The following is a 26,460-nucleotide window of genomic DNA, read 5'->3' on the forward strand; positions in this document are numbered from 1 at the left end:
CTCTTGAATTATCAGTTTTGGACTTGAAGCTGGGGCCATGGTAGGCTCGCGTGGGCACTGAGGAGACAGATTTCAATGCTAGTGCAGGCAGAAAGTCTGATTGGGCAGATAGAACCAAGAATCCGAAAGTTGACCACAGCAAGAGCCAGGCAAACTGTTGGGAAGTCCAGGCTCCCCTACAGGTGGATAAAGACCAGTAATGGGAATTTAGGACAGGTGATCTCCGGAGTCTAGTGAGGGAGACAACAATGAGAAAGACTGTCATTCAGGTACAGGATACCCTCTCTACCCTCCTTCCAAACAGGAGCTGTGGTTGGCTGAGTTGTGTTTGTGATTTAACAAGAGTGAGGCAGCATCCTAGTCTTAGAAGAACTGTAGGGCAAGGTCTTGAACAGGAGGACAAAGTACAGCCCAGTTTTTAAAATGAAGCCTAAAATGGGAACCAGAATAGTTGCAAAGCTAACCCAGAACTTTGCTGAGGCCCATGATGTTGGAGTAGAACCGCTTAAATCCTTTCCACCTATGGTCAGAGTTAATCTTAAAAGTCAGAAGTATCATAACCTAGAGCAGGTGAACAAGTGGCCCCAGCCATGAGGAGCAGACATCTGCAAGGCCTGACACACCCCTGACTAGCAGCAACTGACTCTTCATCGAGGAGTCATTTGGCTCCAGTAAAAGGCATGTGACCAAGTTTGGTCCTGCATCTCTTTCTCAGGCCACAGTTAAGATGGAGGAATATAATGACCTTCTGAAGAGCACTGAGGCTTGGATAGAAAATACCAGTCATTTGCTGGCCAATCCTGCTGACTATGACTCTTCAAGGACACTGAGTCACCATGCTAGCACTCTGCAGGTAAGTGTTCTTCCAGGTTTTCTGCTGCTCATAGCATCTACATAAGGATTCATGGCTTACCTGATCGTCCTGGTGCTTTTTTCCTCCTTTCCTGAAATACAATCTTACCACTAACCGTGTCAGTGGCAGAAGGAAGCTTGAGAGAGTGGCAAGCACTAGACACAGATTTTGGAGAGCAGGATTCAGCTCTTACTGTCCTGATAACTACTTTATGACTTTTTTTGATAATTTCGTTTATCTTCTATGGACCTCAGTTTCTCCCCATGAAATAAGAATGTGCACAGGATAGTGCTAATGGTTTTGGTTGTTAGAATTCTAAGATGCCCCCCAATATTCCCATCCTCTGGTATATATGACCTGAAAGAATAGTTGAAAGAATAATACTTGAATGTGGGAAGGAATATGAATACGATGGGAAAGTCACTTCATTGACTAGGTTACGTTATATGACTAAGGTAATGGGGTAGTCACTCCCATAAATACTTGATTAACATGATTATAAGACTCTCTTATATGGGAATTTTTTATTTGGAATGCTCCACCGGTAAGTATAATACTTATATTCCAAAATTTGAAGAACTCCAAAATCCGAAACGCTTCTGGTCTCAAGCATTTCAGATAAGGGTTACTCAGCCTGTAGCAGAGTGTAGTGAGATTCTCCTTGAGAAAGTGGCTATATTGTCAGAGGGCCATGGAGCTAGGGCCCAAAGGCTCTTTCTAGAAGCTGAGAGTCAGTGAGAGCCAGCTAGGAAACAGGGAGCCCAGTCCTACAGCTGGATTTTGCCAACAACCTGAATGATCTTGAAAGAGAACCCCGAGCTCCAGATGGCACCGGACTGCATCCTTGTGGCTCCCCGTACAGAGGACTCACCTCAGCTATACCTGGACTCCTTACCCCTGAACACTACAAGATAACTTTTTTGTGTTTTAAGCCATTAAGTTTGTGGTAATTAGTTACACAGCAATAGAACATGAATCCATGGTTCCTTCCGCTTCTAACACACCATGATTCCAAATTTCCTGTCCTTGCTGGTACTCCACATGTGCCCCATGTGTCTATGCTGGCTTACAAAGACAAAACAAATGAAAGTGTTTTCCTACTTGAGGCCTCGGCTGCAAAACATCTTCTGGATGCTGAGTATTAGGGAAGTTGCATTGCACAGGTGTGTTTTCCTTCTTTTATTCTGCCATGAGAAGGAATCCCTTAGAGAAAAGCTTATTTGGTAACAGTGTTTACAGAATCAGACCTCAAAGGTGATTCAGCTCCTTTTTCTATCTTTAGAATGGCACAGTGTGTTCCTAAGTGAGCTGCTGACCTCAGACCTCCCTGAAGTTTGAGAATTGTTGGCGTTTTTTTTTTTATGGTAACAATTGTAAAGATGCTGCATTTCTACCCATTTTTTTTCCTTTTCTTCCCCTTGCTCATGATTTTTTTGCCTTTCCCCACTTGGATTAACTTTCCACATCCCCAAATTTTGTCATTTTTAAACTTTTTATCACCTCCCTGAGTCACTATTTTTGAGGACTGTACCAAGACAAAAGAGAGGAATGATGCTTTTTTTTTTCCCTTCAAATGCTTATTATGAGTTAAAAAAACAAACTGTACAAAAGTGAGCTCAGGCAAAAGCAGCTGGGATTTTGCTACCTTCTACTGATACCAATGTAAAAATGTGAAAGCATCTCTCAAACTTCAGGACATTTTAAATTGCTAGACTTTCTTTCTGAGCTAGAACTGAGTAAAGGAAGTAGGGACAAGGGAAGGTGCGAGTTTATTTCTGTGTGCCCTGATGTGTCCTAATCTCCCCCTGGGAAGTAAGTCCCAAATAAAACTATGTGAAATCCTCGTTTGTCCAATAATTCTACTTTTAGGGTGCCCTTTTCCATTTTCTAGCATATTCAGGTATTTTTAAATTCACTTTTAAAGAGGTGTCAGAACTCTCAACTAGGCTTTAAATGTTTGTTTTAATTGTACTATACCCTTCTACCTGGATTGTGTTTGTTAAAACAAGTCTTTGTAACCTAAAGATAATTCCATAAATACTACTGTTGTAAGAATCACTGAAACATAAATTCATAAATTGTCATTATAAAAATAGAAAATTATTATTTTTTTCTTTTTTGAGATGGAGTTTCACTCTTTTTGCACAGGCTGGAGTGCAATGGTGCGATCTCGGCTCTCCACAACCTCCGCCCCCCAGGTTCCAGTAATTCTCCTGCCTCAGCTTCCCCAGTAGCTGAGATTACAGGTGCATGCCACCACGCTCACCTTATTTTGTATTTTTAGTAGAGATGGGATTTCACTATGTTGGCCAGGCTGGTCTTGAACTCCTGACCTCAGCTGATCTGCCCGCCTCGACCTCCCAAAGTGCTGGGATTACAGGCGTGAGCCACCGCACCTGGCCTGTTTTTTAAATCAACTTTATTGAGGTATAATTTACATATTAGTAAAAATATCAATACACCTATTTTAAGTATGCAGTTAGGTGAGTTTTGATAAAAGTGCAGTTGTATAACCACCACCGCCATCAATATAAGGAACATCTCCATCTCCCAAGACGTTTCCTCCTGCCTCTTTGCAGTCAATTCCTTTTCACCCATCTTCAACCCTAGGTAACCACTCACAGTTTCTTATTACTATAGTTTTGCCTTTTCTAGAATATCATGTAGAGGGAATCAAACAGTGTGTAGTCTTTCGTGTCTCACTTGTTTCAATTCACATAATGCTTTTGAGATTCATCCAGGTTGTTACACTTAATGCATAGTTAATTCTTTGATTGCCAAGTAGTGTTCCAGTTTTGGAAATAAATTTGGAATTAAGTAGTTTGTTTATCTACCAGTTAATAGATATTTGGGTTGTTTCCAGTTTTGAGCTATGTATTCGCTATTGTTTTCTAACAAATTACTCCAAAAGTTAGCAGCTTGAAACCGCAAACTGTTACTATCACAGTTTCTGTGAGTCAGGAGTCCACCGGCATGGCTTAGCTAAGTATCTCTGGCTCAGGTTCTCTCATGAGAATGCCGTCAAGGTGTTGGCAAAGGCTGCAGACTCATCTGAAGGCTCAATTTGCATGAGGGAGGAGGTGGGATCCGCTTCCAGGCTCATTCCCATGGCTGTTGACAGGCCTCAGAAGATCTGCTTCTACTCACAGACACGTGAGCTCCTCCAGGAGTCTGCCTCACACCATGGCAGCTGGCTTCCCTCGGCATAAACAATTTCCAAGAGAGTGAGAGAGAGCTCTCAAGACAGAAGCCACCTTTTTTTTTTTTTTTTAATTTTAGAGACAGGGTCTTGCTCTGTCACCCAGGCTGGAGTGCAGTGGCACAATGTCGGCTCACTGCAACCTCCACCTTCTGAGTTCAAATGTTCCTCCCACCTTAGCCTCCCAGGTGGCTGGGACTACAGGCGCACACAACCATGCCCGGCTAATTTTTAAATTTTTGTAGATAAGGTCTCACTTTGTTGCCCAGGCTGGGCCTCAGTCTTTGTAATCTAACCTTGGAAGTGACATCTCATCACTTCTGCCATATTTTATTAGAATTAAATTAGTAAGTCTGGCCTGCATTCAAGGAAGCTGATATAAGGGTATGAATACCAGGAGGTAGGGGTCATTCAGGGCTACCTTAGAGGCTGCTACCATAGGCTATTATGAGCAAAACTGCTGTGAACATTTATATATAAATCTTTGTGTAGACAAATGTTTTCATTTTATTTCAAAGAATAAATACCTAAAAGTAGGATATCTGACTTTTACGATGTGTTTAAATAAATAATAAACTGAGAAATTGTTTTCCAAAATGGCTATATCATTTTTCATTCCCACCAGCAACATGAGTTCTAATTGCTTCATATTTTCAACAGTACTTAATATTGTCTGCCTTTTAAATTTTAGCCATTTTAGTGACTTGCAGTGGTAATTCATTGTGGTTTAAATGGCATTTCTGTAATGACTAACAATTTTGAGCATTTATTTATGTCTTTATTGGTCATTTGTACACTTCCTTTGTAAAGTATCTGTTCAATTTTTTTTTTTTTTTTTTTGCCCATTAAAAAAATTGCATTGTTTTGTCTTCTTGTTGAGTTGTAAGTTTTTTGTAAAATATTCTGAACCATTCTTTTGACATATATGTCATTTACAAATATTTTCTTCCAGTCTGTGGCTTGTCTTTTCATTCTTTTAACGCTGTCTTTCAAAGAGCAAATGTTATTAATTTGACGAGGTCCAATGTATCAATATTTTCTTTCGTGGATTATTCTTTTGTGCTGCATTCTAAGAAATCCTTACCTAACCCAGGGTTGCAAAGATTTCCTCCTGTGTTTTCTTCCTGTAACTTGATAGTTTTAACTCTTACTGTTAGATCTATGATTTATCTCATGTTTATTGTTGCACAAGGTGTGATTGAAGGATCAAAGTTCTTTTTTTCCATGGAGATATCCAATTGTTTCTGCATCATTTATTGATCAGAATCACCATTAAATTACTTTGGCACTTTATTGGAAATCAATTGACCTTACACATGTGTGTTTATTTCTGGGCGCTCCCTTCTGTTCAATTGATTTGTATGTCTATACTTTTCACTAATATGACAGTCTTCATTACTATAGCTTTACAGTAAGTCTTGAAATCAGGTAGCATCAATTCTACAACTTTGTCCTTCTTTTTCAGATTTGTTTTGGCTAAATCAAGGCCTTTGTATTTCTATATAAGTCTTAGAATACACTTGTTAATTTCTAAATAAAGGTCTGTGGGAATTTTGAGTGGGATTGCATTAAATTTGTAAATCAGTTTGGAAGATAATTAACATCTCAACCATAGTAACTATTCAGTCCAGGAACGTGATATCTCTTTATCTCTTTTGGGGTTTAATTTCTCTCAACAATGTTTTGTAATTTTCAGTATGCAGGTCCTCCTTTTTTTTTTTTTTTTTTTTTTTTGAGATGGTGTCTCTCTCTGTCGCCCAGCCTGGAGTGCAGTGGTGCGATAATGGCTCACTGCAACCTCCACCTCCTGGGTTCAAGCGATTCTCCTGCCTCAGCCTCCTGAGTAGCTAGGATTACAGGCTCCCGCCACCACACCTGGCTAATTTTTTTTTGTTTTTTTTTTTTTTTTTTTTGAGACGGAGTCTTGCTCTGTCACCCAGGCTGGAGTGCTGTAGCCGGATCTCAGCTCACTGCAAGCTCCGCCTCCCGGGTTCACGCCATTCTCCTGCCTCAGCCTCCCGAGTAGCTGGGACTACAGGCACCCGCCACCTCACCCGGCTAGTTTTTTGTATTTTTTAGTAGAGACGGGGTTTCACCGTGTTAGCCAGGATGGTCTCGATCTCCTGACCTCGTGATCCGCCCGTCTCGGCTTCCCAAAGTGCTGGGATTACAGGCTTGAGCCACCGCACCCGGCCTAATTTTTGTATTTTTAGTAGAGACAGGGTTTCGCCATGTTGGCCAAGCTAGTCTCGAATTCCTGAACTCAGGTGATCCACCCATCTCCGCCTCCCAAAGTGTTGGGATTACAGGCATGAGCCACCGCACCTGGCCCAGTATACATTTCTTGCATGTATATTGTTAAATTTATTCCTAAGTATTTTATTATTTTTGATGCTGTTGTCAATGATAATTGGTAAAAAACAAAAAAAAGCATTAGTTTTAAGTTTTGTTTTCCTAAACGTTTTCTCCTATAAGGATTTTGAATAAGATTAATATAAAATTCTGAATAACCCACTTAGTTTTAGTGACTTATGATTAAAATTCTAGTTGCATAAGTGAATGTTCTTTCTCCTATCAGTTATTTTTTGTGGAATTACCTGAAAAGTACATTATCAAGCTGAACATTTTCATTAGGTGGCTGAGCTATTTTGATGTCTTAAATTTGAAAGTTATTACATGTATGAAAGGGCTTATTATGTATAATAAAAGACACTTCTCTCACCCCTATTATTAAAGGATTCTAAAGGTTTTAGAAGTGGACGAAGACCAAATATGTATGTTTCTTATTATATTACAGTATACAGGTAGATACTCTGAAGTCTTTTACTGTCATTGACAATAGAGGGTGTTATGTTTTCATTATTGAACTAGAAATGAGTAGGAATTTAAAATGTTGAGACAACCGTCAATTTTCTCTGGTTTAAATTTTAATCAACTTATATCGGGATCTTGATGCCTCTCTTTTTCCCATTCTGTGTTTATCTAGATGGCTTTGGAAGATTCAGAACAGAAGCACAATCTTTTACATTCAATCTTTATGGATCTAGAAGACCTGTCAATAATTTTTGAAACAGATGAATTAACACAATCTGTACAAGAGTTAAGTAATCAAGTAACAGCATTACAACAAAAAATAATGGAAAGCCTTCCACAGATTCAGCGAATGGCTGATGTAAGTTTGCACCATAAAGATATGATTTCTTATTCTTTATTTATATTTCATTCAGGATTAAATTAGAGGCTGTGCAATGGTGGCTCACGCCTATAATCCCAGCACTTTGGGAGGCCAAGGCGGATGGATCACTTGAGGTCAGGAGTTCAAGACAAGCCTGGCCAACATAGTGAAACCCCATCTCTACTAAAAATACACAAATTAACTGGGTATCGTGGTGCACACCTGTAATCCCAGCTACTTGGAAGGCTGAGGCAGGAGAATCGCTTAAACCTGAGAGGCAGAGGTTACAGTGAGCCAAGATTGCGCCACTGCACTCCAGCCTGGGTGACAGAGCAGGACTGTGTCAAATAAATAAGTAAGAGTTATACTACTAACCAAGCACTATACAGCTAATCAATGTGAAGACACGTTGATCTGGTAAAATGTCATGTGTGTTCTCATTTGTGGAATTACATTTTACTTTACTTTGCAACCTGTAGTGTAACGTGTAACTATAACAAAAAGCATCTCCCCATTTGCAATCCAGAAGTGGTCTGTTTTAAAGAGTAAAGAATCCTGATAAAATAAGCTCAGTGTTTTCTCTTTGTCAAAGAGAAATACTACTGATTTTTAAGTGCTGGATAGGAAAGAGGGAATTCAGAGATAGTTCTGGCCGGGCGCGGTGCCCGGCATGGTGGCTCATGCCTGTAATCCCAGCACTTAGGGAGGCAGAGGCGAGAGGATAGCGTGGGCACGAGAGCTTGAGACCTGCCTGGGCACTACAGTAAGACCCCATTCTCCACAAAAAGGAATTAAAAACAAGTGTAAAACAGGTAGTCCCAAGTCTTTATTTACCAACAGCAAATATTTATTGAGGGGTTGTTATTTGCCAGCCTCTGGATTTTTATTTTTGCTTGAAACATCTGAAGCATTTATTTAAAGAGAGAGTCACATGGTAGAGGCAATTACAGTTCTTCATGATTTACCTTTGTTACTCAGTTACATTCCCTAGGCCACACTCATGTGTCTTCGGGGAATAATAACTGTTAAAGTAATTATTTTTGGTTACTGAAGCTCATTTCAAAATTTTTAAATGCTTCTATAATTTTTGATGAAAATTACCCGAAAATACATTGTGTAATTCTATATACCTTCTTAAATAGTAGGTACACAGAATAATGTCCATGTAATTTAACTTTTTCTCATAATTTGGAGATATCACTATAAACAGCTATTGTACATACTGCTTCATTTTCTTATGAAGTTTTGTTGGTCCCTGGCCAGGCGCAATGGCTCACGCCTGTAATCCCAGCACTTTGGCAGGCCGAGGTGGACAGATCACCTGAGGTCAGGAGTTCGAGACCTGCCTGGCCAACATGACGAAACCCCGTCACTACTAAAAGTACAAAATTAGGCCGGGCGCAGTGGCTCACGCCTGTAATCCCAGCACTTTGGGAGGCCGAGGAGGGCAGATCACGAGGTCAGGAGATCAAGACCATCCTAGCTAACACAGTGAAATCCCGTCTCTACTAAGAATACAAAAAATTAGCTGGGCGTGGTGGCGGGTGCCTGTAGTCCCAGCTACTCGGGAGACTGAGTCAAGAGGATGGCGTGAACCCGGGAGGCGGAGCTTGCAGTGAGCTGAGATTGCTCCACTGCACTCCAGCCTGGGCGACAGAGCGAGACTCCGTCTCAAAAAATAAACAAACAAAAAAACAAAATTAGCCGAGTGTGGTGGCAGGCGCCTGTAATCCCAGCTACTCGGGAGGCTGAGACAGGAGAATCACTTGAACTCAGGAGGCGGAGGTTGCAGAGAGCCGAGATCGTGCCCTTGCGCCCTAGCCTGGGCAAAAAGAGCAAAACTCCCTCTCAAAAATAAAATAAGATAAAATATTTGTTGGTTCCTATATTGAATAGCTCCAGACTGCTATAATTTGATACCCTGTCTTTTTTTATGTCATTTTTAAATCTCCTTCATTATTAACCATTCCTTATTGGCACAGTAGATCTGCATTGAACTCTAAAGGCCTTAGGCTCTCTTATGGTTGTGTGGACTTCAGTGTGTAGGTTCTGCAGCATACTTTACTTATTTTTGCAGCGTTTCACTTGAAGGTTCTTGGCCAGGTTCTGGATGTTGATACTGATGAGAGAATAACCACTGGACAAATGATCCATTGTTTAACTTAATCTGAGTAGGTTATAAAATAACTCAGTGACACTCCACTTGGCAACAGTTTATTAGGGGGTTAGTGAAAAAGTCCTGACCCTTTTCTAGCTCCTGTGTGTTCGTTTTCCAAGGGTGACTTTATCATTTTACTTAAGGTGGTGGGAGTTTTTAGAATGTCACACCTACCTGTTTTCAAGTCTTTAAATATATTCCAAAGATAAATCTGAAGAGTTAAAAAAAAATTGATTCATAGTATGAGTAATTTAAAATTGGCCATATTATGAGCTTTAGTCCAGAAGGTATATAAGCAATGCTTTGTATTGTGGTGTGCTATTAATAGATTAACATTTATATTGGAAGTGGTGAACACTGGCCGGGTGCAGTGCTCACATCTGTAATCCTAGCACTTTGGGAGGCTGAGGCAGGTGGATCACCTGTGGTTGGGAGTTGGAGACCAGCCTGGCCTCCAACTCACCAACATGGTGAAACCCCGTCTCTACTAAAAATATAAAAATTAACTGGGCATGGTGGCACGCGCCTGTAACCCATAGCTATTCAGGAGGCTGAGGCAGGAGAATGGCTTGAACCTGGGAGGCGGAGGTTGCAGTGAGCAGAGATCGCGACATTGCACTCCAGCCTGGGTGACAAGAGTGAAACTCTGTCTCAAAAAAAAAGAAAAAAGAAAAAAAGGAAAGAAAATGGTGAACATTATTTATCTATAGTGCGTGGTTAGTTTTTAAGAGGTATAGATGGCAGACATTATTTGGCTAAATAAGAGAATAGAATTAATGCCAATAAACTGTGTTTTATAGATGATTAATATACAATATATATTGCATCAGTGTGTTCTTCTGAAATTCTAGGATGCGGTTGCTATTGAATCTGAAGTAAAATCAATGGAAAAAAAAGTTTCAAAAATCAAAACTATCCTATTATCAAAAGAAATATTTGATTTTTCACCTGAAGAACATCTTAAACATGGGGAGGTAAGCATAGATTATTATTTAAAGTATTTTCTTATGATACTTATGTCTTTTTCAAAATAGAATATAATGTGATTTTAAAAAGCATTTAGTCTTACCAGAGTAATAGCAAAATAAGGTTGGGAAATTGATGGGAATAACTATAACTGTATATTTAAATCATAGTTGTAGTACCACCTATGTAAAGATAATTTTCCTATAGGTTATTTTTTCATTTAAATCAAACTCAAAGGCTTGAGCACCTAATTCAGGCTGAACTGGGTTCCAGCCCCAGCTAGACTGCTCACTGCGTGACTTTGAGTAATTAATGGTTTTTGGATTGTCTTTCATATCTGTGCACTGGTACTGAGGTGATTACGTTGGCCAATTGTAATGTAAATAGAGCCCCTGACAGAGGAGCTGGGACATGACTAAACAGCAGGCAAATGTTGATCCCCTGCTCAGCCTAGTCATTGAGAGCATGTGGTTGAGGACCAGGGAGGCCTGGATTCTGTTCCCAGCTCTGCCTCTTAACACACTAAGCTTACCTGGATCTTCTAACTTCTGTGAACCCAATTTCCTCACCTGTGAAATGGAGGTTAGGACACTTACCTCTCAAGGGGTTGTAAGGATTAAATGAAATGATATTATATGAAATATGACTTAGTACAGTGAGTAATCTCTTCTAATGTATTGGTTACTTAAATCCAGATTCCTGTGGATCAGATGTTATTAAAGCAAAATATAATTATACTCCTGGGACTCATGCAGGACAGTTCTGTTCAAGTCAATAAGCATTTTTGAGGGCCCACTATACGGGAAGCCCTGTGCTAGGTGTAGTTGCTACAAAAGTGAGAGGCAGTACCTGCCCTTACATTGCTCACTGCCTAGTGACAATACACACAGCAGAACACCAGTTCTACACAGAAAGTGGAGGGAGAAAAGGAAGAAAAAGTTGTCCAAATGCGTAATTGAGTATTGGTAGGTTACTCTTGCCCCAGTTATTCTTTCCTGAGACTTTCAACTCCCGGATCACAAGTGATATAATAGTTCTTTTCAATCTGAGCTATGAAATAGTTTTAAAAATGGAAACTATAAAAACTATACCGTATTTTAATTGCAAATAATTAAATTTAACAGTGGCCATTGTCTTTTCATTTCTGTAACATGCTCCCCTTATATAATTAAGGTCATACTTGAAAATATACGTCCCATGAAGAAAACCATTGCTGAGATAGTGTCTTACCAAGTGGAATTGAGGTTGCCGCAGACAGGAATGAAACCTCTCCCTGTGTTTCAGCGGACAAATCAGCTTTTACAAGATATAAAACTATTGGAAAATGTGACTCAAGAACAAAATGAGTTATTAAAGGTAAGCAGTTTCTGATGACAGCCAACTTACTGGATGAGAATGTTCACCAAAAGCTGGTTTGGTTTTCACCTCTAATTGAAATTTATTATTATCCTGTTATTATAGGAGGTAGCATTTAATATAAAAGCATATCTTCATGCTCAAATGGAGCTAAGGTTATTTTTCTGACTTCTTATCCTTGTTCTGGTTGAAGACATTAAAACATAATTACGGTCTATTTAATTTCATTCCACAGTTGTTAAAGACCTACATGGGCAAAATTCTGTGGGAAGAGAGTCATACCTGAACAAGGCATTTGCAGCCCCTGAGGCCAACAGATCTGTAAAGTAATCATCACCATAGTAATCTCTTTATTCATCTCAGTCACTCTCCTATTGACTTTCTCGTTACCAAGCATGTGATGTAGGCAGAGTAGGTACTTTATCATCTTTCTTTTTACAGATAAGGAAATCGGCACCAGGGCTAAGTGACCTGCTGAAAGACCACAGAGTTCACTTGTGTAGAGGTTAATGTATGTACACATGGAGCAAGAATTTGAGTTTCTAAACTCCTGGTGTCATTTCTGCATATTGAGGGCTGATATTTTTCATCTTCTTCCCAGAGGGGTTTTGTATTGTGGTGGTGGTGGTTGGGTTTTGTTAAATCACTAGTCTCCATCAGGAATCATCATTAGTTAGGAATAATCTTTAGTTTGTATTCCCAGATCAAGGAATTCCCACAAGAAGAGAAAGTTGTAGAAAGTCTGCACTGACTTCCAGCCCTCTCCGTCGACCTCCTGCGTGCGGCCTTTCCTGATTAGATGGGTCACTGTAGGGGTTATTTTTCATTTTTCATGACGGCCTTCTGTTTATAAGAAGAAAAATGACTGTGTCTTAATCCCTGTTAAATTTCATGTACATTTTGGTGGCCACTCTGTTCTCCTAAGGTTTGAGGAGACTATACTCTCTGGTTTGAGTCTTAACTCAGTTTCTCTGGTCTGGCTACTGGTCAATGATGTCATTCTATAACACCCACAGAGAGAAAGAAGATCTAGCACTCAGTGTACTATCTTGTAATAATATAAAGAGAAGAAAAAAGTATATAATTTGATCTATTATTTTCATCCTCTTGTGCTTTATTGGTCTCCTGGTCAGAATAAGAAAGCCACAGTCCTAACTATGCTTTCAAGTGGCTTCTTCACAGATGAAAAGGGTGAAATAGAAGAGGAACTTCTATTTTGTGCCAAGTTAGGTATCAAACTGTGCTGCTCAAATTTTCCATCTCATTGTGCTGGTGGCAATCAGATGTCCCCTCAGATATTTCAAAGCTAAGGAAGACAGTGGTGATGACAATCATTAGAATATGGTACATTTCCTTTGATTTCTACTTTAGATGTTGTAAGTGCCCTCGTTGTAGAAAATAAGACAAATTACTTTTGTGGGGAGTAACAGGATGTAGTTCATTATTGAGGGCTGGGGAGCAGATGTGCACAGTGAACATAGTTATTCATTTCCAGCCTACAGCTAAAATTATGGTTAAATATTAAAGAAAATACAAGGAAGAATTCCGTGTTGGCTAGAAACTTTGTAGTTTTAAAAGGCATTTTGCTTCACTATGTAGCATACCAAAGAAGTATCTAGTTTTTCTTTTGAAGTCTGTTTCTTTGTTTTTCATCATACTTAATCATACTATTTAGTCCCCAGATAGGTCGGAGCTTTGCTGCCCCCCTAACACTAGATGCCAGGTATTGTTCTGGTTAGTTTTGCCTTACTCTGCAAATTCAGAATGTTCTTGAACCCTCAGCCTCTTACTCATAAAATACACATCACTGATCCCAAGGGGTACCAGGTGAAGATGAGTCTGGACCGGGAAAACCCATCATCACTGACATCACATGCTCTGTTCTGTCTGAATCAGTTATGTCACCTTTCTATGCGGAAAGCCTGCCCCGCCCCCCCCCCCCCCCGCCATGGAATATGTATTAAAATGGTATATGTGACTTGTCAGTAAATTCTCAAAAGTTAGCAACTTTATGTTAACATGCCATAAAATGCTTTCCAGAATAAACGCACTGGACTGGAAATACTTAAGAGCAAAGGTGTGTCCAGTGAGACTTGTACTTTAAGCACTGCCCAAGGTGCTCTGGCATCTAGTAGAGCAAGAAGATCAGGTGTCAGCTTTGCAAACATTCTTCTCTCTGTTTAGGCTACCACGTCCTATTGAAATCTCAATGGGTGCATATTTGCCGTGAGTGATTAAAACTTCTGTGGAGCTAAACAATGAAAATAGTCCATTAATCTGCTTAGATTATGACAAATATTCTTTTTTGTGGGGGTTATTTTATAGGTAGTCATAAAACAGACCAATGAATGTGATGAAGAAATAGAAAATTTGAAACAGAGCTTAAATAATTATTCAGCTCAATTCTCCCTTGAACATATGTCACCAGACCAAGCTGCCAAGCTGCCACAACTACAGGTATGTTTCTTTCATTCATAAAGGTATGTTTCATTTGTCCATCCGTCCATTTATTTAATACTTACTAAGGCTTTGGTGTCTAGACGCCTTTCTAGTGGTACAGTGTAAGTTCCTATTTCTCTGTAACAATTGAAGGTATTTCTGTGTGTGTTTACTTTCCATCCCTATTTCATAAAATAGATGATTATATAATTATCATTACTAAAAAGTGATAAAATTGTAGCCCCTGATGTTTAATCAAGAGAAGCCTTATCCGTTTGTAGCCTGGGCAGCCCTAACCCCAGAAACTCAGCCAGGGCTGCCACATCTCCTTTAATGGAGGGCTTTTTAAGTGCCCTTGGCCTCAGCTTGATGCGTTTTGATCTGAATTTGCTCTAGTACCAAAGAACCTGATATAACATACAGGATATTTGGACCACCTGACTTTCTGAGATAGAGTCAGGCAGTGTGGGCAGGCTGGGCTTCAGCAGTGAAGACCCTGAATACTATTGTAATAAAGAATTCCATATTCTAAGCAGTATTGCCATACTAACATATTGCCATATGTCAGAATTAACAGTGTCATGTAGATTCAGTTACAATGGTTTGCATGATAACCTATTGCTAGGTTTTTTCAGTCTTTGTTTTTGAAGTAACGTTTCCATAAACAACAACAACAACAAAAAACCTGATTGTATGGTAGGAGTAATAGAGAGCTGCTTTTTTTCTTGCCATCAAATTGATGCAGACAAGCAATTAATATGGTACTCAAAGGAAGGTAACACTACTTGCCAGCTGTGAGACCTGGGGCAAGTGATTTGACATCTACAGTGAAGTACAGGAGAGTACAAGATGACACAGCTGTTAAATGGTGGATCAATAATTCCCAATCAGTAATAAAGACTCAATATTGTAAAAATATTAGATTTCCCCTTATGCTAAAAAATCATGGATCCCAAAGAGCTTTTGTTTATATGAATTATATCCATTGATAACGAAATTAAAACTCAGAAATGTAAAAACATTCATTTAGTTTTTAAGCAACAATAATAAACCCACTATATTTTAATAGGAATAACTATTTTTATTATTCTTATTTTTTTTTTAGAGATGAGGTCTCACTGTGTTACCCAGGCTGGAGTAGAAATAACATTTTTTTAAGTAGTTATATTTTCTAAAACAAATAGTAATGAGAAGAGGGACATTGTTTTATGTATTTGTAATCTCTTTAATATCTGGTTTAATATTAGGTCAGTGCAAAAGTAATTCCGGTTTTGCCATTGAAAGTAATGACAAAAACCATGATTACTTTGGCACCCACCTAATAGGCAGATTCTTATGTTTCTGCATTTGATCTGTTGAGGCATGTAGTTTTGTTTTAAGTATACGAAGACAATACAGCCTCTCAAAGACATGCACTTGGAAGATGGAGGGATATTTTAATAGTCCTTTTGAATAATTGTGGACATTTTTCTTTGAAACTCTACTAAAGCCCAACGAGTGCAAATTACATATTAATTGTAAATGGAATCTGAACCCATGTCAATGAACTTTATACGTTCTTACATTAAAATTTACTGGTCTACTTTGTACTTCGAATGGATCTTCTAACAATGCATGATTTTATAACATCACACTCAATCACTTGGAAAATCCTGATTAACTGAGTTGTGCAGATCTTCCAAATGTTGACACATTTCAAGAGTCAATATTTCTTTGAATCATACTTGTTAATATTAACACCTATCTCTTCAGAAAAAAATCTTTTAGTATTTAAGGAAAGCAATACAGTTTATCAGGTGGCTTTTTTTTTAAGTAAGAATAGTGTTCTGTGAATAAAAAGGATAGTTCAGCTTACAACTCAAACAGTAGCATAAGTGCTTTTTCTCAACCATTAGCCCTTCATATGCAGCAGAAGTGCCATATGCATACTTTCCGTTTTTTCACAAAGAATAGTGAAAATATATACTGCTGCGGTTTGAATGTTTTTGTCCTCCCAAAAAATGTTGCCCCCCCCCCAACATTTTTATTCATGTTGAAACTTGATCACCAACACAGCAGTATCGGGAGGTGTGGCCATTGGGAGGTGATTGAGTCATGAGGGCTCCTCCCTCATGAATGGGATTAGGTGCCCTCAGAAAAGGGCTTGAGGGAGGGAATTCACCCATTTTTGTCCTTCTGCTTTGTGCCATGTGAGAACATGACAAACCTCCCTTCAGGAAGATGTAGTGTTCAATACACCATCTTGGAAACAGAGAACAGCCCTCACCAGACACCAAACCCCCCAGTACTTTGATCCTGGACTTCCCAGTCTCCAGAACTGTGAGAAATAAATTTCTGTTCTTTATAAATTACCCAATCACAGATATTCTGTTATGGCAGCACAAATAAACTAAGACACATATTTTTATCAAGGGCATTCTTAAGGAAAATGGAAATTTTTTTACTATAAATACATCAAAGTGAAGAACCCGGTAATAACTAAAATACTTGGCGTGCATGCCTTGATTCATATAAGGTGCCAGTAGTTTTCCCCACCATTGCTTTTATGCCATCAGTGCAAATGTCAGCACAGTATAAAAGGCAAATAGCATTTTAGTGTAATGAAAATGATCTGGACCTTATAGAGTGTGGCCAGGGGTCTGCAGATGCTGCCTTGAGAGCAGCTGCTCCATGTAGGACTGTGCCTCTACTCTGTTTCTGTTATTCTAGTGACTATAGTATCGCTCTTGTCGGGAGGCAGTGTACCTCTAAAGTTTAGTGTTTATTGAAAATGGAACACAAAATACAGCCAACTGAGATTTAAGTCAAACCATTGTTATTTCCCAAAAGCAATCACAGAAATTTTGACTTCAGACACAATAGGGGTATTGGCATAGGAATGTGTGCGGTAGAGCCAGGAGAAAGCCCAGGCCTATGCTCTGCTGTGTGCTAGCTGCAGCATTGGACAAATCACCTTCCTTCTCTGGCCTTTAGAACTCCGTCTTGCAGGTGGAGACAGATTACGTTTCTCTGTTCTGTAAGAAAATTAATGGTTCTGTGACTATCTGTAGGATGGGTGGGTGGATGAACCAACAGCAAGAAAGGAAGAAAGAAGGAGGAAAGAATAGGGGTTTAAGGAATATATTAGGAACAAATTTCAAACACATGAAGGTTTTCTAAAAAGGAGCAGACTGCTTCTGATGCTGCACTCACTTCAGGACCTCAGGCAAGTTGAATGACATCTCTCAGAGGTGCTAGAGAGGAGGATGTTAGTGTATTTGTCACCTGCTATTTCTTCCAGATCTAAGAATCTATAATCCTATAATCATCTCAGACAGACACTGGGCATCTGCATATCTGCCATGTATAAGAAATTTTATTTGCACATGTCAATAATACAAATGTTAAAAAAGTAACATTATGAAGGTTGGGATCATCTGTCCATCATTCCCATAATAAGTTATACTACATGGTACCCTTATTTGTTTATTTATTCTTATTTAGTAGGAAGATTTTACTGTAGAAAAAGTAAATGATTGAGCAGAATAGACTGTGCTTTAAAAAAAATGAATTTAGTAATACCAAAGAAGTCTTCAGAGATGATAATAAAAGAATGAGATTTCTATCTTCATTTTCTCTCAGTGGTTCCCAAATGTTAATCTGCTTAAGAATTTCCTGGAGAGACATGGGAACATGTCTCCTGGGGACATGCATTTTTAATATGCTTTGGGACACAATGGGAAGTATGCATAAGGCACTTGTGTGGTGTTAGTTAGTGTGCAGACTCCTGGGCCCTCCCCTGTGGATCCTGGTTCTCTCAGTCCTGTAGCTAGCCACTGGAGCAGTAGCTCCCAACCCTGGCCGCACACCACAGTCATCTGTGGAGCATGTTACAAGTTTCCACGCTTTGGCTTAACCCCCAGGGATTTGATTCACAAGGTTTCTGGTAAGGCTGAGGCATCCTATAGCTTATAAACCCTACACAAGACTTTTGGAAATGCAGCCAGGATGGAAAGGAGCTATACTGTACCAGAGACTAGCTTCTGGCTTTGTAAACCAAACAGCAGAGAAAAATCTTCAGCCCTTGTACCAAAGGAAGCAGGCTGTTCTGGGCCCGCAGAGGCCTCAGACTTCTCAAACCTATGCAAACACTCTTTCTACACAGGGAGAAATCGAAGATATGGAAAAACAGATTCTGAGTTTGAACCAAAAAAAAGAAGACCTGTTGGTGGACCTGAAGGCCACCGTACTAAACCTTCACCAGCATTTGAAGCAAGAACAGGAAGTAGAAAGAGAGAGGCTGCCAGCTGTAGCATCAGAGGAGGGTGGAGTGGCGGAGAGAGATGCTTCTGAGCAGAAGGTGGGTATGACTTGAGGTTAATGCTGGCCCCACACTCCACAAGAGCATTAATGGATAGTGTTTTCCACCTGAATGACCTGTGGCATCTATATCTATGGCTTGTAGTAAAGGAATTTTTAGAAGTGGAAATACTCAACCTGAAGTTGTTTACTAGTGAATATAAATCCTCAGGGTGTGCCTGTTCTGGACTCCACCCAGAATTCTTAATGCCTGAATTACTTTAGGACACGCTTATAAAATTTCACAGGCAGATCGATCTAGCCTCCCTTTGAAGTATCTTCGTATGGAAAAGTCAGCCCTTTGCAGACTTAAGAAGGGCCCAGTGCCTAAGTCTTCTCTGCATTCACATCAATGAATCACATTCTTTAATTGTTTGATGAGGGGCCACAGGGGGCCATGAAAATGTCAAGACCTAAGGTTTGACTGACTTGGGATATCCGGCTGGAGGAGCTGAATGGAGCAGGAGACAGAGCCTCCTTGTGGGGGTGGGCATCTTCAATATAGTGAATAAAAAATTACCTACAAAAAATGCAGCCGGACAGGGATCTTGGTGATGTTGACTGGCAAGCAGACTGCAGGTATTCTTGTGCTGTGCCTTTCAGTTGAACAGAAGAGGCTCCATGTCTTACCTGGCAGCAGTCGAGGAAGAGGTGGAAGAAAGTTCCGTAAAGAGCGAAGTAAGGGAAATGATTTTCTTGTTAAAGTTTGTTAGAGCCAGGCCTCTAAAAGAAGTCAATGAAAAGATCTTAAAGTGAATGGAAACATAAGAATTTTTTAAATTAATGTGGATATTTTAAAAGTATGATTGAAGTAGTTCTCTTACGTTATTAATGTTTAAGTGTATGGAAACCTACTTCACCATGTAAGAGTGAGATGAATGTAATTCAGGCACTCTCGTTGGCATATGGGAGAAGGTGAAGAAGTTCTCTGTAGTAACCTGATTTCTGAGGACTTTCTCTGAAGTTTTGAGAGCACGCTGTTTGTTTGGCACTCCTGGTCTCGTTTTTAGAACTGTATTTTTCCACATTTCAATTACTCTTTTGGTCTAAAACAGCATTTCCAATGACACAGAGAGTTGTGTTAGCGACTCAGACTAAGAATTTGTACTACTTAATTATAACCGGCTGAAAGAGACATTTTCAGTTGTCTTTTCTGACATCAGTTTCCATTTCATACTGGAAAAAAATAAGTTGCAATGGGTCTTATGACAAAAGGAAGAAAATTGAAGCAACTTACAGTTTTTGTGACTCGCACGTAACCACCAGACACTTTTTGGGCTCATTTTATAGATGGTTAATTAAGTAGCTCCACTGTCACACAAAACAGACCTCTTATCCTAGAGTGTGTCACTAGGACATGGTGGAACTGTGACAAGGAAGAGTTAAACTTTACTGTGCTCTGTGACCATCAGACAACTTATACCCCTTCATGGCAGAGAATAATGGAGGGACCAGGGACCAGAAAGAGTAACTTCAGTACGATGTTAGTTTGAGACGTGTATTTGCTTCTGAGCTGCTGTTTATAGTGTTGTCTTTGACAGCAACAAAAAAGTACATGTTCATCAAGCTGTGATTTAAAAAAAAAAAAAAAATTGACAAGTAAAAATTGTATACATTCAAAAAAATTTGCCGGGTGTGGTGGCACGCGCCTACAGTTCCCCCTACTCGGGAGGCTGAGGCAGGAGAATCACTTGAACCCAGGAGGCAGAGGTTGCAGTGAGCCAAGATGATGCCATTGCACTCCAGCCTGGGTGACAAGAGCAAAACTCGGTCTCAAAAAAAAAAAAAAATTATATATATTTATGATATGTATGATGTTTTGATACAGTATATGTATATATGCATTGTGGAATGGCTAAATTGAGCTAATTAACATACACATTACCTCACATACCATTTTTTTTTGATAATGAGAACACTTAAAATCTACACTCTCTGTGATTTTCAAACATATATTAACTATAGTCACCATGATATACAAAAGATCCCTTGAACTTATTCCTCCTGTGCCCTTTTTTTTAATGCCCGTTGACAAACATTTTTGTAATCCCTGGTCGCTGGTAACCATTGTTTTATTCTCTGCTTCTATGAGTTGTTTTTTTTTTTTTTTTTTACATTCCACATAGAAGGGAGATGATGTGGTATGTGTCCTTCTGTGCCTGGATTATTTCATTTAACAGAAGATCCTCTAAATTTACCCATGTTTTTGCAAATGACAGAATTTCCTTATTTTTTAAGGCCAAATAGTATTTCACTATGTATATATAACCACATTTTCTTTATCCGTTCTTTTGTTGGTGGACACTTAGGTTAATTCTGTATCTTGGTTGTTGTGAACAGTGCTGCATTGAACATGGGAGTGCAGACGTTTCTTTGACATACTGAGTTTTTTCCTTTGGATATATACTCAGTAGTGGGATTGCTGGTTCTATTTTTAATTTTTTGAGGAACCTCGATACTGTACCAATTTATATTCCCACCGACAGTATTCAGGGGTTCTATTTTCTCCACATCCTCATGACCACTTGTTATTTTTTTATCTTTTTGATATAAGCCATTCTAACAGGTATAAAGTAGTATCTCACTGTGGTTTTAATTTGCATTTCCCTGGTGTTTAGTGATGTTGAACATTTTTTCTTATACCCTTGAGGCTGTAACTTTAAAGATAGCATTTTAATTTTTCTAACTGTTATGTATTTTTAAATATTTATTTAGAGACAGCATCTCACTCTGTTGCCCAAGCTAGAGTGTAGTGGTGCTCACTGCAACCTCCAACTCCTGGCCTCAAGTGATCCTTGCACTTCAGCCTCCCAAAGTGCTGGGATTACGGGTGTGAGTCACAGTACCTGGCCTCAAAGATACCATTTAACGTTACATTGATCAAAGCAGATTAAGTTCCTAAAAGCACTGTTTTAAAGATTTCCTTTGTGTGATATGAGCCGAGCCCCTACTTTTAAAAGTATGTTCTAGGCTTTAGGAAGAGCAGCTACATTTGTAAACATGATATAGTTAGCAAAAAATACAGATTAAAAAAATGGGGGAGGGCTGCAATAAAGGGCTGTGGTTACACCGCCTGATAAGTTGAGTCTGGTATAAAAGAGGTGAGTGAGTAGGGCGCCGGTTATGACAGGAAGGGAAGCTCTTCCCTTTGCTAACCAATCGATTACTGTGATAGAATGGAGATGAGAAGGCAGAGCCATCTCCTCAGTCTTGGTCTTCACTTTGGAAGCATGACAAGGACATGGAAGAAGACAGAGCTTCCTCATCCTCTGGAACAATTGTTCAGGTAATGCTGGGCATATCAACCACACTTAGGGGTTATGAGGGTAGGGGGGAGCAGAGATCTATTTTTGCATGACTTTCTTTCCCCCACACCCCCGAGACGGAGTCTTGCTCTGTTGCCCAGGATGGAGTGCAGTGGCATGATCTCAGTTCACTGCAACCTCTGCCTCCTAGGTTCAAGCAATTCTCCTGCTTCAGCGTTCCAAGTAGCTGGGATTACAGGCACACGTCAACACGCCCAGCTGATTTTTTGTATTTTTAGTAGAGATGGGGTTTCACCATGTTGCCCGACTTTCTATGTTAACTTTGCTTCCTCTCTTTCCCCTTTACTTTGTTTGTTTTTCAGTCAGCACTGCCTAAACCTTTAAAATGCCCATTTGTAGCTCAGACAAGGAATAAAAATAAGGGTAGTAAAGAACTATCTTGTTTAAAGGAATGCTTAGGGAGGGAACCTGCAATGGGCTAAATTTTTTTTTTTTTTTTTAGCTGACAACAATTGTATATATTTATGGTATACAACATGTTTTGAATGTGTATACATTGGAAATGGCTATATCAAGCTAATTAACATATGCATTACCTCACATATTTGTCATATTTTCAGTAATTAGAATACCTAAAATCTAGTCACTTAGCAACTTTTAAGTATACATTATTATTAACTATAATTGCCAAGTTATACATAGATTCTCTTGAATTTATTCCTCCTGTTCAACTGAAATTTTGTATCCTTTGACCAACGTTTCCCCAGGCCCTCTCTCAGCCCCCACCCTCCACCCCAACAGCCCTGGTAACCACCACCCTATTCTCTGCTTCTATGCAGTCCGTATTTTTAGATTACACATGTAAATGAGATCATCCGGTATTTATCATTCTGTGCCTGGCTTATTTCACTTAACATAATGTCTTTAGGTTTATCCATATTGTCACAAATGATGGAATCTCCTTCATTTTGAAGACTGGATAGTACTCCGTTGTATATATATGCCATGCGTTCTTTCTCCATTCATCAGTTGATGGACACTTAGGTTGCTTCTCTCTCTTGGCTACCGTGAATCTTTGAAAGCTTCTGACATCACCTTTGCACAAACGCAAAGACAGCCTTAGTGAGCCCCTGCTTGGTTCTATTTCTGTTGTGTACTCAGTGATAACAGGAGAGTACTTTTTTTTAAGAAAACTCCATATATGTGAAAATCCAAACTGACCAAACAGATAACTCAAAGGAGCAGCTAAAAGCTTCACTGCACTGTTTTACCCAGCATTTTAATTAACATGCCGCTCTTTGGGGAGTATTGGGTGGAGGGTCTCTCCATAATCTTTTTTTGTGTGTGTGGAACAAAGTAGTATGTAAGATAAATTAGATGTGCTAAGTCTTTTTTGCTCCTTATGACATTCTAAATATTTTCCAATCTCTCAAATGCCCTCACTTTAGAAAATCATCGTAAGCCTATGAACCACGTTCTTCCTTTGCTCCCGGAAGATCTCTGCATCCTCGTGATCCATACACCTCTCGCTCCTGCCTCCTGTCCAGGGCTGACCCCCGCCCCACTCTCATGCCAACTCTTTCCCTAATCGTTGGCACCATTCTCTGCCTGTACCAGCCTTGTCAGTCTCTGCCTCTGGCTAGGTTCCTTCCTTCTCTACCTCAGTACTCAGGCTTCCCCTCCCTAACATGTTCTCTTCCTTGTGGCCCCACTACTTCAAACAGAGAGATAGTTCCAGAACCAGCCTGCATCTTCAGTGGCTCCACAGAAGGCTTTGGTCCCTGGGATGCCCTTTCTCCATGCCTGGCTGTAGACTTCATTTCCGTCCACAAAGACCCATCTCAACTTCCCCTGCTCCAAGAAACCTCCTGACATCCTGCAAGGAAAATTGCTGTCTCTTTCCCTGTTTTCCAATAGGATTCTGAACCTCAATTGTGACTTAGCACATTTTTATGAATACATCTGATACAATTTCATGAGTGGAAAGAAGCTTATCATTTATATCCTATACTCAGCTCGTATGGTACTTTAATGAACTGAATTTCTTGATCCTGCTTCCCATGTTAATTACTACACTTCCTCTTTCATTTGCTACTGAAGTCTTTCCTTGGTGCTCCACTCCCTAGGCCCCTTTTGTAACCTTGTTTCAGCCTCTGGCTGTGCTTAAACTGCCATTGATTTCTGGAGCACCAATTTAGTGCCCTTTTATTAGTCCTAATCCTTGTTGACCTCTCTGGGATTGACCACCTCTTCCTTCTTTAACTGTGGTGTTCCTTTAACTTTCTTAATTCTGTTCTTCCCTCTCCCTTCTACCTTTAGTCCCTCCTCCATCTCCTTTTCTTGCCCCTTTCTCTTTCGTCTGTGATGGTAGGCATTCCCCCAATGTTCTGTCTTCTTCCTTCTCCCTGTTTTCTTTTTTTTTTGAGACAGAGTCTCGATGTGTCGCCCAGGCTGGAGTGCAGTGGTGCGATCTCAGCTCACTGCAACCTCTGCCTCCTGGGTTCAAGCGATTCTCCTGCTTCAGCCACTTGAGCAGCTGGCATTACAGGCACCTGCCACCACGCCTGGCTAATTTTTTTATTTTTGGTAGAGACAGAGTTTTGCCATGTTGGCCAGGCTGGTCTTGAACTCCTGACCTCAGATGATCCACCCGCCTTGGCCTCCCAAAATGCTGGGATTACAGGTGTGAGCCACTGCGCCCAGCCTCTCTGTTTTCTTTCAGGGCAATTTTATTTCCTCTGAGAGCTTTGTGGTCACCTCTATGCCAGTGATCACCAAACTAAATCTCTAGTCTTGGCTTTTCCCTTAAATCTATAAATCTATTCCACATTTCTATCCTCCTGATAGACATTTTTGGGATGGAGTTTCTCCAACTCAAACCCATTTTACCAACTTTCCTTCAAAGCTTCCTCCTCTTACTAATTTCTCAATGTCTGCTGATGGTGCCATTATTTTCTCAGAGATAAACTTTGGAGTTCTATTAGGTGCCTCATTTCTCTCACCTTTCACATCCTGTCAGTGGCCAATGATGTCCATTCACCTCTCCTCCCATTATTTTTGCTATCGTCTTATTTCAAGCAATTCTTATTACTTCCCTGGACTTTTGGAGTAGCCCTCTAATTGGTTTACAATTTCCAATTGTTTTTCCTAATACATCTTATAAAATACTGATGACTTTTCCTAAAACCAATCATGCTAAACCTCAGCTTAAAATTCTTCATGGAGTCTGATTATCTACTGAAGAAAATGCAAACTTATCCTGGCATTCCAGATTTTCCTGATCCCTACCTACCTTTCTGATTTTATCTAATCTCTACCTTTAATTCTTGGTTTATACCTTTCTGATAACAGTCACTGTTTTCAGTAGAAGAAGCTGAAAAGACACTAACATTTTGTTAGGAAATGCTAAATGCCATGTATATGTGACTAAATTGCAAGCGTGGGTGAGATAGTTTTTATTCCCATTTTAAAGGTGAAGTAACTGAGGTTCAGAGAGTTCAGGTTAATTTGTCCGAGATCACGCAACTTGCAGGTAGAGCAATCAAGGTTGGTTGATTATAATATCTACATGCTTTCTCCCACATTGTGTTAATTCTTTGTGTACACGTCATTTTCCCATTGCTTAACTTGAGTTAACCTTAAAAGAAGGCTTGCTGAATCAGAGTATATATCCATTTAAAATGTGACACACATTTTCAAACTGCCTTCTAGAAAGTTTATACCAAGCTAGGCACAGTGTCTCATGCCTGTAATCCTAGCACCTTGGGAGGCTGAGGTGGGTGGACAGCTTGAGCTCAGGACTTCAAGACCAGCCTGGGCAACATAGTGAAACCCTGTCTCTGTAAAAAAATATAAAAATTAGCCAGGCGCAGTGGCGGGTGCCTATAGTCCCAGAGACCGAGGCGGCAGGGTCACTTGAGCCTGGGAGATGAAGGCTGCAGTGAGCTAAGATTGTGCCACTGCACCGCAACCTGGATGACAAAGTGAGGACCTGTCTCAAAAAAAAAAAAAAGAAAAGAAAAGAAAAAAGAAAAAAAGAAAGGCTATACCAATTCTGTTTCTCCTAGGTATACATGGAATTGCATTTCCTGACCCCTAAGCTGATTTTTGATATTGTCAGTCTTAGCCAAACTTAGCCAGTGGTTTAAATTAATTTATGCTCTAAGAATGTTGAATACGTCTTTAGATGCCTATTGGCTTTTGTAACTCTTCTTTTGCGACTTGCTTGTTCCTACCATTTGACTGTTTTTCTATGTAAGGGTTGATGTTTTCCTTATTATTTATAAGAGTAATTAATATATTAAGAATATTGGCCAGGCGCAGTGGCTCATGCCTGTAATCCCAGCACTTTGGGAGGCCGAGGTGGGTGGATCACGAGGTCAGGAGATCGAGACCATCCTGGCTAACATGGTGAAACCCCGTCTCTACTAAAAATACAAAAAATTAGCCGGGTGTGGTGGCGGGACCCTGTAGTCCCAGCTACTCTGGAGGCCGAGGTAGGAGAATGGCGTGAACCCGGGAGGCAGAGCTTGCATAAAGCCGAGATAAAGCCACTGCATTCCAGCCTGGGCGACAGAGCGAGACTCCATCTCAAAAAAAAAAAAGAAAAAAAGAATATTAATACTATGTATAATAGTTATCCCAGTTTGTTATTTCTCTTTAACTTAGATTATGGTATCTTTTGTGGTGCATATTATTTTTTTTTATGTA

The 26,460-nt window shown here is 39.8% G+C and overlaps 1 protein-coding gene across 12 annotated transcripts in view; it reads left to right on the forward strand.

Moving 5' to 3' along the window:
- Positions 1 to 26,460, forward strand: part of SYNE2 (spectrin repeat containing nuclear envelope protein 2) — a 376,210-nt gene that overhangs the window by 228,381 nt on the left and 121,369 nt on the right. For 11 of the 12 annotated variants that reach the window (XM_065548888.1, XM_065548887.1, XM_005561459.4 and 8 more), the window contains exons 57-64: positions 716 to 853; positions 7,039 to 7,224; positions 10,237 to 10,359; positions 11,525 to 11,707; positions 14,033 to 14,164; positions 18,291 to 18,485; positions 19,088 to 19,162; positions 21,660 to 21,770. In XM_065548888.1, coding sequence (XP_065404960.1) covers positions 716 to 853; positions 7,039 to 7,224; positions 10,237 to 10,359; positions 11,525 to 11,707; positions 14,033 to 14,164; positions 18,291 to 18,485; positions 19,088 to 19,162; positions 21,660 to 21,770 — 1,143 coding nt within the window. The remainder of the gene's footprint in view (positions 1 to 715; positions 854 to 7,038; positions 7,225 to 10,236; positions 10,360 to 11,524; positions 11,708 to 14,032; positions 14,165 to 18,290; positions 18,486 to 19,087; positions 19,163 to 21,659; positions 21,771 to 26,460) is intronic. The other variant, XM_065548895.1, reaches the window with a different exon arrangement.

The sequence above is a fragment of the Macaca fascicularis genome, chromosome 7 (assembly GCF_037993035.2).
Source record: "Macaca fascicularis isolate 582-1 chromosome 7, T2T-MFA8v1.1".
NCBI classification, from domain to species: domain Eukaryota; kingdom Metazoa; phylum Chordata; class Mammalia; order Primates; family Cercopithecidae; genus Macaca; species Macaca fascicularis.